The sequence below is a fragment of the Anopheles ziemanni genome, chromosome 2 (assembly GCF_943734765.1).
Source record: "Anopheles ziemanni chromosome 2, idAnoZiCoDA_A2_x.2, whole genome shotgun sequence".
Taxonomy (NCBI): Eukaryota; Metazoa; Arthropoda; class Insecta; order Diptera; family Culicidae; genus Anopheles; species Anopheles ziemanni.
In genome coordinates, this window is record NC_080705.1 from 34196300 (window position 1) to 34209091 (window position 12792).

The 12792-nt window shown below is 42.6% G+C and overlaps 1 protein-coding gene across 1 annotated transcript; it reads left to right on the top strand.

Moving 5' to 3' along the window:
* Positions 1-655: 655 nt before the first annotated feature.
* LOC131293470 (EGFR adapter protein-like) lies at positions 656-4316 on the top strand. The gene is made up of 3 exons (XM_058321547.1): positions 656-922; positions 1745-2347; positions 4119-4316. The coding sequence occupies exons 1-3, from the start codon at positions 656-658 to the stop codon at positions 4314-4316; spliced, it is 1068 nt and encodes a 355-aa protein (XP_058177530.1).
* Positions 4317-12792: the final 8476 nt, after the last annotated feature.

Below are 12792 nucleotides of genomic sequence, written 5' to 3' on the forward strand. Positions count from 1 at the left end.
AGAGTGTTGTTTCGTGTGGCGTCCAGTGCTTCAGTGAGGATAAAGCATGCCTAAGGATCATACCGATGCACCCAACGACAGCGTGTGTGTGTTTGTCTATGTATTAGGTTGCAGTGAAACAGATTTTTCGCGGTCGGTCAGTTCATGAGTGTGTTCGAGATGAAAAAAAATAACACAAGTCTGTAAAAATAATCACAGGACACCACTGATCCACTTTCCCTCACAGTTCACGTACTTTCAGTAGGAAAATAAATTTAACAAGATCTCATGCCGGTCACAGACAACCCGTTGGAAAGCTAAAGCCGAACGAAGTTTGAACAAAAAGTGTTTTACAATAAAATAAAGTGAGTAAAATCAACCAGTGCTCCGTGTGTACGTGAACGGATTTCCGTCGAGCAGAAAAATCAAAAAAACCCAGCCCACCGATGGGAACACAACGGCTGAACATGTGGTGAAAAACAGTCAATAGGGTGGGTTTGGTTTTTAAATCGTGCGGTGGAAGTACGCAATCGTTGGTTAAGGTTTGTCGGTTGGATTGGTTTGGAGTTCCCCGTGCACAAACAACTATAGTGTAGCAGAAGGACACCCGAGTAGAGGACCTGCTTATATTTGACTAGTCAAGTGCGCACTTCTTCTTCATCGGCCGGTGGTCACCATGCAGGAAGTGGAATATTTTACTGACAATCTGACGGCCGGCATGGAACAAACGCCTTCGCGGACAATGTGTAGTTATGATTTGCTAGATTCTCCTAGGATTACGCATGAGCAGACGAAGCTGGTGGGCCGAGGATATAACAAATGCGATGAAAATGTAAATTACACCGTCGATCCACTACAACTTACTTCGTCCGACGAGGAATGCAGCGGGTCGCCGACGAGCGAGATGAACAATTGCATCAAGTTCATGGAGAAACCGACGCTGGTAAGTGATTTTTGCTGGATGTATATCGCGGGACGCTTCTGTAGATCGTTTCGTTTTAAATGCAGATTTGTGTCCGAGTCGTGCTAAGTCTCGTGAAGAATAGAGTAAAAGATATATTTGTTTAAAGCTGAAACATTGCTAGGGCATGCTGGTACTAGAAAATATGTGGATGTATTTGAGTTTACTGTTGCGAAGTTATCTGAAGAAAATATTTGTATCACTTATCGTTTTGTTAGTTTAGATCGTATTCCGGTGATTATTATTCAATGTATCCAAGAAGTCAAATTGTGCTCTTATTTAGAGAAATGGAACATTCATAGTTTCGTTGACTTAACAGAAAAGATTCTTCATTTTATGAAACTAAATGTTCATGGTATCAAATAAGCACTTTTGATAGGAAGCTAAACTGATTCATGTGTAATACATTAATCCGACTTGATTGATTCACTAAATCTAGTATTGTTTTACCAACCTGTAGTTATAACTGGTATAACGGGTAGTGTCAAGTTAGACCCAAATATATGACATCTACTCTCCGTCAGCACCTGTCACTTGAGATCAGCAAGATGAAACGGTCTCTTTCAACTGGATCGTGAAGGAGAACGAACGTAATAAAGGATCATCCTAAACACGACACATTATTCTATGGTCAGATGCTCTTGCCTTCCATATTTCTTGTTTGTCCCACTTTTCCTTTAAACTTGTATGCTACCAAAACTATGATGTACAAAATTGAAATTAGTATTAAAACATGTTTAATTCGATGAAATGATCACCACCCCTAACCAATTTACTTCTCGCGTATCGTTGCTTCCGCGACAGATAAAACGCTTCGCTCTCGGGTTCCTGCGCAGCACGGAGGAAAGCTTGCCACTGATGTGCCATAAATCGTCACCCACCTCGCCCCAGAAGAAGCTGAACGACATCCTGTCCGAGGACATCTACACCCTGGACCAGGTCGTGTCGAGTAAGTTCGGCGACTCGTGCAAACAATCGTTCGTCGGGTCACCACAGCGCCTCCATCCAACAAGTGATTGCTACTCGAATGAGGCTCCCACGACGACCGCCGTGGCCGACGGCGTGGAGTACGAGTTCAAGCGCAACCTGATCCGGCAGACGAACAGTGCCAGCTCGAGTCCGAAGCGCTTCTCGACCGTCACCCCGCCGAAGCACGCCGACAGCCTGAACAGTGTCAGCCTGGGTGAGGACAACGAGGAACTGGACCGGGCGTCCTGGTTCCAGGCCGGGCTGCCTCGCGAACTATCACTGGAAGTCCTCACTCAGCAGAGCCCCGGTGCGTTCCTGGTTCGCCGCAGTGCCACCAAGCACGGTTGCTTCGCGCTATCGCTCCGAGTTCCGCCCGGACCGGGGCCGAAGGTGGTGCACTATTTAATTATGAAAACCGAGCGTGGATATAAAATTAAGGTAATTTATTACATGCGCTTGGAAAGTTCAAATTTCTGTCTAGTTAGTTTCAATTATGGGTACCGGGATAGTTTCGAGAAAATAGTATTTGGACATGCTGGTAGAACACCATGGATCACATGTTTACCTTTCGCTTCAGAGAGGAAATTCATCTAAATGCAATCCTCCTCTCACGGGTTAACCGGAAGATTTACCCCTGTCTTCCAACGAGTTTCCAAATATGCTCGGGTCCGATGTAAATATTCCCTGGTCGTGATTTAAGAGTCAGGTGCTTGATACGTGATCGTAATAATCTCCAACAACAGATGGGTGTGTTTATACGGTACGGTAGCATGGGTAATTGCAAGGTAACGAAACGAAGCCAGGAACCCAATTAAGGACAACCATGCATGCTGATGCAATTTCTGAAACTGCCTGCTCGCCATGCTTCGCTTTTGCGCTTGATCTGATAGGCTTAAACGAACTGGAAAACAGCTCACAAGCATCCATATTAGCCTTTATTTCGCGTAAAGTTTTTATCGCTACTGGCCATTTTTGCCCCGACTTCCTTTATTTATATTATCGACCCTGAGGCGATGAGCGATCTCAGAGGTCATCGATCGGCGATCAGGCAGCTAATTTACAAGTAGCTCCAATTTTCACGCTATACCTATCCATCACCAGCGAACAGTAATGCATTTTTTTTGTCAATTGATAGCTCAAATGGTGTGGGGGTGTTATGCCTATGTATAAGGATGATGAAGGGACCATGTATTTGCCATACCGTGGTTATCCTTTTTCTCAAAAACTCCCACAAGCTAGAGTCCAGCAGGTTTTAATATATCGTTCTATTACTGTTGTATCTCCGTCAGTAGGATTGTGCATAAACAGTCATAAATTTATAAAACATGAACTTCCGTTGGGGGTCCGCAGCAGCCTACCACTCGGCTGCTGGTGCCGGTTAGAAAATCGACCCATGAGCCGACGGTCATCGACGGTGTGGGTTCCCTTCCCAATCGAGACCGGTATCCTCCCCAGTACGAGAGGACCGACTATCCACATACACATAAGATAAAAGTCTCGAAATCCCTTGACGGGTAGGCATGACCAACAAGGTCGATTGCGCCAAGAAGAAGAAAAAAAGCTCCCATTCCAAAAATAATTTACTCAGGTTGGTGTAAAATAAACATGTAGTTCAGGTTTGATGGATCATTCAACTGCCGTATGGTTGTGGAATTTCAATGATCCCGTAAACAGTCAATGGTTTTGTCAAACATGATGTGGTTGATACTTGATGAAGTCCTTTTACTATTCAATTTAATAAACATAACATAAAGTAGCAAATTACCTCAACAATCCGTTCGATTATAAAAAGAAAGACTTACACAATACTAAGTAAAGAATACGTACTTTGCAATTTGTCGTATCAGAAGCTACTTGTTGAACCATAATTAAATTAGCACTACAGTTTGTGGTATCTTGTTGGCTGTTTTGTTTCTGTAAAACAATATCTACAGCAATTATTTGTCGCACTTGAAAATTACATCAGATAAGGAATGAAGCCAGTAAAAACGTTCAAGACAACTTTATTGTGATGATGGTCTCACTCACAGAGTTCATATTTTATTTTCGATTTAACATTTTTCACAAGAATCAGCTTAAAAAATTATCACATCTAAGGTAGCATTTTTATCATTTCTTTGCCATCTTTAATGACCCAGCAGAAATCAGAAAAAGATAAGATACAATTCAATTAGACTAAAAACAACCTTGTATTCCTTTCCCATTCCAGGGCTTCACGAAGGAATTCTCGTCACTACGCGCCTTGATAACGCACCACTCGGTGATGCCTGAAATGCTTCCGGTTCCACTTTCACTGTCACGGCCTCAGAACATCCCGATGAAGTGCAAGCGTACAGACGACTACGATACGTACAGTGCGTTGAACGAGTTTTCGAAGCTGTTCTCTGATCTCGACATCTGTTCGTAGCGAGAATGCTGAGAGGTTTTGAACAGCTGGTCCAAAGTGGGGCTCTCCGGGAGGAGAATAGGGTTTGTAGGTGTTTGGAATATTTTGATAAAATTTCCTCGAAACCCGTACGTACGACGGTAGTGACAGTCGTTAGCCGGAAGCCTACGCCGGATGGTGAATCGACGTCGAGGATGTATCGCGCTTATGAGCGTTCGAGGGAGGCGGAGAACTCTGTCGGTGACAGATGATAAAATGGGTAGGCCAGGGCCGTCGCTGTGCTACGGTATCTGGATACGAAAGGCCGTTGTGGAACAGTTTCCTGATGAGTTTGTAAATAGCGTGTCAAATAGCTCGTGTAAATAATGCTCGTACGATGGCTATGTCAACCACTAAGAAGGATCTGGGAAACCCGTGGAAGAGCTGAATGTCTTGGGTTAGCAACATTCATCACAGCAAAGCTAGTAGTCCCACTCTCGCAGATGCGTGCAACCAGCAACCTATCCCTGAAGGCGATACCGAAATATAACAATCAAAATGTACTGAAACGTCAGGAACAAACCGTCTGGATGTATTTGTTGACCTAGCGTAGGCTACAATTACAACTTGGGGCGACATTTATGGTGGACCGAGATGCCACGTGCCACGTGTTGGCACAGCGCAACTGTGACTGTTTGACATTGTGATATAGAACTGAACGTTACCCGTGACTGCTTGGCGGAATTTACCAACATTGGAAAATATGAGCTCCGTGGCATTAACGATGAATTGTCATCCCGGCTGAGGCGGATATTGATTTAAACAATATGTCATTATTCGGTGCAGCCACTGATGGACGTCGCCAAACGTTGGAAAATGTGCCTTGGGAACTGTATTTCAAACACACATGTACACGTATGTGTTCAAAAATAAGCGTAACCGAAATAAAAGACTTTGAGTGAAATTAGATGTTTCGATTGATGAGTTACAACTTTATCCGAAATTGTTTGATTTCTTGCAATTTGTGCTCCGAAAAGCCCTGGTTCAAGGTTTTGAACAATTGATTAAGTATTATTATTCAATGTTTGAAAAAGGTTTAAGTTATTGAAACGTCACTGTATTGTGTATTGAGTGATAATATTTGTAAATCATCCTAGTCCTAGAAGTTTAACACCACGACCCAGATGGCACCCTTCGATATTTCGAAGGACTGATGGCGTGTGAAAGATGGCACCCTATGATATTTCGAAGGACTGATCACCGATCTATAATGTACCGTCTTTCGGCCACAGTAATTCTCTTCGAAGGAGGCCTTGTTCCACAAGGGGATCTGGACACACGCACAAAAAAGAAGTATAAAACTTAATTTCGTTAGAAAAACAAGTACGCCTCTGTCTTTTCTTCGATTCATGTTATTATCCTTTCATTCCATCCTCAAATTGTTGCAAATACTGTACAATTTTGTGATTTGTTGATAATATTTCTAACTTCCTAAAGTACACGAATGCGCTACGATCGGACGTCTTAAGTGGGTAATCACTTCAAACTGAATTGTAAAACATGATGATGTGCGGCACAAAGTTCTTATACTTTCCTACTCTTGACGGTCTTTTTCAACTGATGTTTTATTTGTCTTCCTGGGGATTTGTTTACAACTGGACTAAAAAATGTCCTAACGACGAAATAAACCCACAATGGCACCTTCACTGAAGTACATCATTTTCTATTCTCGTCTGACGAGCTTTGACGAAAACGCCAGACATTTATGCACTAGCCGTTCTCTTGCGCTATCGCGGCATAGATTGTCCTTGCAGTTAAGGGCTTAGCATAAGTACGGAGCAAGAAGAAATTATGTCGATCGTTTTGTCACTCCTAGTAGAAAATTTTTTCACTCCTTATCCCATTGGCTGAGGTGCACAATTCCCACTGGAGGTCCAGCTGATAATAATGATTGAAACGTGACGTTGATCCAAATAAGCTTTTCGGTCGAACGGTCTGGATTTCGGTGGTCCGGCTGTCCCTGGCGAAGGATTAATTCCGACTTTCGCTCTGGGATGAAGAAGAGTGAAATCCCCTAGCGATTGTTGTGTAACAATCCTGGGGTTTTTGACTACTGACGACGATGATGGTGATGCTTCTGGCCAAATTAGACCATTTGGTAAATAAGGTTAAACCACCACAACCATAAGGTTAAACCACCAGCAGATGGTAAATAAGGTTAAATTGTCAGCCATGACCGTTGAAATGCTGGTGGCGTTCATGCGTCGTGCGGAAATTTTGGAGTAAAAGGACAAACACAGGCGATAGGACTGATTGAACGTAACAAGCAGACGATGGTCGACACGTCTGGTCCAAGTGCGAATACTTCGTCCTATTGGAGTGTAAGTGTACTGCATCGGACAGACGACCCCTTTCGCAGTCGGTAAAGACCACCTAGACGAGGACTAGTAGAAACTTTTGATGCCATTACATTGTGCACAAAGCCATTTTGTCGATGTCACTACTTGAAGGTGCTCGGAGAAGTGTTGGAAATATTTTCGTTGAGAATTGGGTCTCTTTTTGCTCGTTCTCGACAATCCTATTACCGTGAGTGCGTTTCGAGGCACTGGAAGGTGCTCGTGGAATGCCTTTTCACAGCGAGGGCACTTGACTTATAATTGTAAAATAACATTTGCACTTACATGACGTAGTTGTTCAGCTTGGCTGGCGGTGTTCAGTGTTTTCTCGTTCCGGAAGACGTTCTACATTACTACGAGCTGTCGGAAAGTAGCGTGTACGACTTCCAAGTGTGTCATGGAGCGAAGTGTAATTGAATTAGTATAGACGACTGGGATTTTCATGAGACTAAAAGAAAGAAGGTAGAAATGAAAGAATTATTTTAACAATACGATGTAATGCATTCCAATTTCCCGAACGACGCAGCAGTGGTAGAGAAACTTATTTCGTACATTTTAATTACAAGTCCGCAACTGTCGTGTAGTTACGTTGGTTAGAGAATTGGTTCAGTAGCGTCCAGGCGCTCCTTGAACGCCATGTGTTCGAATCCCAACCAATACTGGGTCTAGAAGAGAAGTACAATGAGCCCATAATGTGGCAAGTAGGATCGAGGTCGTTAACAATAAAATATGGTTTTTAATCTATTTTCCCTATGTTTTTTTTTGTACACCACGTACAATGTATAAAACGTAGCTAGTTTTTGATCCAACTTTCCAACTTTATAGTGTTTGTTGTAAATGTTCTCTTCCTCTTCCAAAACTTCATCCCACCACGTTTGCCTATCCGATAGATATCCTTTCGCACTAACGAAAACATTTGGTACTCCTCACAAAACAGCTCAAAGGTCGTGGAGAAGTCGTGGGTGAGGAGGTGAACGCCAAACGAAAAAGAAAAACCTATCATAGGGGTGCAGCGCGTAGGAAAACTTTCTTTTCAGCAACGAACTGACGCCATCGTCACCTTGTTCGTCGTCGTCGTTCCGATCCTAGATTAGCTAAATCATTCTGAGGTCGTCATGTCTTGACCTCGAGAGTCGTCAGACCTTAACTAACACTTGAAAACAGTTTTTGTAATAAACTAGCAGTTGTTTGTGTTTTGTAAACCTTCTATTGCGGTGGAAAAAACCAAACAGAAAACCACAGGAATACTGCATAAAAGAAGTGCTAACAGGTGAAATGAAGAATGCAATATGAAACAAATCGTAAATAAACGGATGGATAAACAAATACCAAACCAACTCCCAATGGCCAAAACAGTTTCAAGAGAAAAAGAAAATTGGTAGCTTTTTACGGTACTTACAACTGGCTGAATCGCTTTGTTTTTGTGGAGAGAGAAAAGAAAATCTCAAAATTCCACTCGATGCACTTTGTGTTTATCAAAAAGCTTTTTTCCGCAATCCATTCGATAATGTTTGAAAGTTTCTTTTGTTCTTCTTACACTCTATAACATTTTCTTCCTTTGTAATGCAGAGTTCCCTTGCATAGATTATGCTCTACAGGAGTACAAACAAACCACAATCCACTGGCTTCATTCCTCAAAATACCATTTCAATCCTTTCATTAGTTTACTGCTTCAGTTTCTCGCTCTTTTTAATCTTCAGAAAATCCGACGGAAAAGACCGGTGGAAATAATGCTGCAATTTCAGCCTGATAGAATGGCTCTGTCCCAATCTGTCCGGATAGTTACGGAATTCTTTTGAGAGGGATTTTCTGGCTGGATTTAAAATTGGCCATTGAAACCGGGAATAAGTTTGTGCCAGCAACATTTCAAATTTCAATTTCCTTCGACTGGTCTGTCGGAAAATCCATTTTCTCGGAAATTACCGAAGGCACAAGAGTTTATCAACGTTCAATAATAATTCACTAAACGGACGACCCACGTAAAGCATGCACGCTTGTTCGATGCCTCTCTTCCATTCATATCCAGTGTATGTCGGGCAGTTCCACCAAAACCACGACCACAACCATACATTAATGACCAGGCTTAATGATGCACGTGCGGTCCGATGGAACCCTCTACCGTTCATGTCCGAATGCTTCGCGATTCGCGAGGGTGGATTCTGGAGGTGGTTTGTCGGGTTTAATTGCTGCGGTTTTGTAGCAATAGGAAGGAGGGTTAATTACATACATAATCAGGACCGTCCATCGGTGGACAGTTTAAATCTGTGAATAGGCTGTATATGTTATTTGGTCTGGTAGCAGAAACCGAAGGCAAATGATCAATCATGAAAATTGGTAAACAAATACCCCACAACTCCACCGTTTCAGGCTCTTCTTCCACCAACGAGTTACACGCATCGACGAATACTAATGACCCTCGGTCATTTATATCGTTACGTTACATTAGCTTGTCAAATAACAGCATCTGATTCGATTTTCCCTGATGCAGATATTTCATGCAACTCGATCTGCTCCCCTTCACCTACAAGACCCACATATCTGAAGAAATTATGAACCGCAGAGACTAGGGGTTTGAGAAACAATCCTCTGTTGTGGGATCCTTCTGACGATTGGGAAAACGTACTGCTGGTTGATACGATTTCCTTCCGAATGCCAAGCCCGGAACCACTAGTACGGCAATCTATTGATTATCGTTGGAATCCTTCTTGTTATGAACCTGCATCCTACCAATTACAAAGGCAAAGAAGCAAAGAGCAAAACCTGCATTCACTGCTGGTTGGGAGTTGCATAGCTACTGCATGAGAATATGGGCACTGCCTTAGACTGGAACATGTCAAATTTTTAGATCGAAAGGAAATGCCCCTGACTTTAAGAAGTAGCAAAAAATAAAATAGAACATCTTTTAGATGAATAAATTTTATGATTGTCAAGAGCATGCCAAAGCGCACACGCGTTGTTACCAGATAGTGATAGTCTCAACGAATCCTTCCTGCTTGCTGTACACGTTGTAAGCCATGTCATTTTTTACTCTTCTTCGCTTCATTCATCGGATATAAGATGGTTTTATGTTGCTTCTTTGAAGCGTCTTCTTCTGTACATTTTATGCACATCCCTATCCGATGGTTTTTCTTCCTGCACCACGTAAGGGCTCCGATGTTCATATACCGAACGGGCAGATGCGAGCAACGAAACCAGCCGTCGACGACGACGATGATGAAACTAATGATGACGACGGAGAAAAAGTTCATAGTTTCGATTGGAAAAGGGAATTCTGTATGTGTGCACCAGAACTCCCAGCAGGATATCGGATTTAGTTGGAAAACAGAAAGCAGCCACCGGAAGAACGCAACGGAAGCGGAAGTACGCAGGGTAATAATGCAGCCAATAAAAGTAGGATGCAGCAAACAGATGAACTTTTCCTGAACCTTTTTGCCTTGAAAGACTGTACCAACAAGGAGAAAAGTCCTGAAAAATAATATGAGCTTTCCTTTTTCAACCGCAAAGCATAAGCCGTACCTTATCTCCTTAAGAGAAATCGATCAATTTTGCAAATCATAAAAGAATTCATTCGGTAGCAAAATCAAACCTGATAGCAGCTTTAGTGGAATGGAATTTGAAAGGTTTTCCGAGTGACGTTGGGAATGTTTTCCCATGTAGCATATGAATGACACTGTCGGCACCGTTTTCTTGATGGCGCATTCCACAAATTCAGGCTCACCCACGTAACGGATCTTGGGATAAAAAAGTATCGGAGTCCGTGTGCCCAACAAATTAGATGAAAGAATTCTGGGGTCGATCAAAGAGCCATGAGAAAAACGGACCATAACAGCGAAACGGTGTAGATGGTTGCCGCACCTTCGTTTGCGAGTGTTTTGTTGTCCATTGTCCATTTGCAAAACGGTCAAATTTTACTAACTAAGCCCTTCGTAATAGCATGAAAGAGAGTGTTGTTTTGAGTTTCTTTTCTAATCATATTGCTTGCCATATTAAAAGAAAATTAATTATGCAGAAAAGGGAGCAGAAAATGTCACCCATAGCATAGCACACATTTTATTGAAAATTCCAAAAACGGTTATGATCGATGACTCTGCCAGCTGTTCCAGTTTCTTCAAGCCTGGACATTGAAACCTAACAAACTTCAACATCCAACGAATAAATAAATCTAAACAAAAAGATCCCCCATGAAACCGACGGAAGTCATGGAACAGTGAATGGTTTCTTGAAGATTCTCCTTTTCCACCTAGGGGCTTTTTCTCCTGAGTGACAAAAGGCGCTACTAGTCGGAGCAGAATAAAAAGCAAGGGATTGCGCGATATGAGTGGAAATGGTGGAACTAACGCTGTTTTGGGCTCAGGCTTTCGTTTCGGAAAATCTAAAGGCGAGGTACCGGTTCCGGGGAGGGAATTCAATAATCCCCCATCGAGACAGGTTGCTTCGTGACCATAGCCCATAGCCCTAGAGAGATGAAATCCAGCCAGATACGACAGAAAATTACTGGTTATCATATGGCCTATGCGCACGGTATTGCAAAGTGAAAGAGGGAAAACTGATCACCCCCGACACAGTGGAGCCATGTAAGCTACCAATGGAGAATTGTATGACACAATTGTCGTGCGGTTGTCACCTCCACTGGCTCCCGTTGTGGAATGTACTTCGGTACAGTAATAGATGCAATAACACACTCCTGACGCAGTAGCCAGGAATCTTGGAACAAAACTACGGGAAGAAGAAATTCTCGGCTGTTGTCTACCGTTTGGACCAATTGTGATCATATCGGGCAGTGTCTCCGCATTGCTGAAGACGCTGGTGTAGTTCGCATCAAATCATTTTACCACAATTAAAAACATTTATAAGGCAGCTGTAGCTGTAGAGCGTAACGAGTGACGTTCGCTTTATAACGATGTTTCGAGGACAACTAGAAGGAAGTCATCCTTAGCACAATTTTACGTTGGCACTGGCATTTTTATTGTTTCATAGTTTTAAAGGGTTAATTTAAAAAGCCCATTACAAGAGGAAGCCCTGGTTTGTGATTGATTTTTAAAACTATTTCTTATTCATAAAGATGCGAAACATTTTCACACAATAGAAGAGAGTTCCATAAGGTCCACAAAAACCATCATCATCTTCTGTCGTATCTTCTCGACATAAATAAACTCCCCACAATCATAGGCATTTTGCTCCACCTCCCATCAAAGGGACATGGCTCCATGCTTCTCCAATCCTCCTTCCTCCAATTAAAACGGTGTTAATTTTCCAACGAGAAATTGAAAAATGTCATCGAGATTGTAAAGAGAGCCAGTAAGAAACGGTTCAACGAGGGTTGAACAAGTGGGAAATAACAATAGATGCCAGCAGTGAGAAGGTTTTACTGCAACAACCTCCCTTCGGAGGGCTGAAACAATGAGAAAATGGAAAAGTGTGTCACCATCACCAGGGGAAGCACCACTATGGAACAGATTATAGCACAGTGTCGTGTAATTGACAACAGGATGCTCATTATCATACACGTGTACATTCATTGGGACACCTTTGCACAGTTCTTATTATACGAAGGATAACTCTAAATACACACATACAATCGATGTGCTAGTTCTTTTTTAAGACACCGGTATGGTAAACTGGTTGGAAAAGCCATCCACACACATTGCACGGCATAAACAAAAGATAACTAAATTAACAACTCGTTTAATCATCCGCAAGCTTTACCGCCTCTGACCTACTTTTACCGCTGCGAATAAATGTGCCGTTTTCCACCGAAAGCTTTTCCCCCTGAAAGAGACATCCTAGTGAACGAGCGAACATTCAAAGCATTGGATACACGTGGGTAGAAAGGCAAGGTGATAAACGAACCAACCCTGTCCCGTAATGCGTCGTATTATATGATTACCATTTACAGCGAGTTTATCCCAAGGGTTCCGGTTTTCCCAGGCTCTACTTCTGCCTCGTTTTTCTCGTCCCAGAGATACAGGACATAATTACACCGTTGCTAGGGATTATCTTTGGCGGAACAAACACCGTCCAACCGTGAACCCTTCGAAAAGGGCTCTGGAAATTCGGGGAAACTCTTTCATGATTCATGATTGAGTACTAATAAAATACGATATTGGAAAGCTAGTGAGATG

Coding starts and splice junctions, on each gene's coding strand:
- LOC131293470 (XM_058321547.1), top strand. CDS start 656: ATGCAGGAAGTGGAATATTTTACTGACAATCTGACGGCCGGCATGGAA. Junction 923..1,744: donor TCATGGAGAAACCGACGCTG/GTAAGTGATTTT, acceptor CTTCCGCGACAG/ATAAAACGCTTCGCTCTCGG. Junction 2,348..4,118: donor AGCGTGGATATAAAATTAAG/GTAATTTATTAC, acceptor TTCCCATTCCAG/GGCTTCACGAAGGAATTCTC.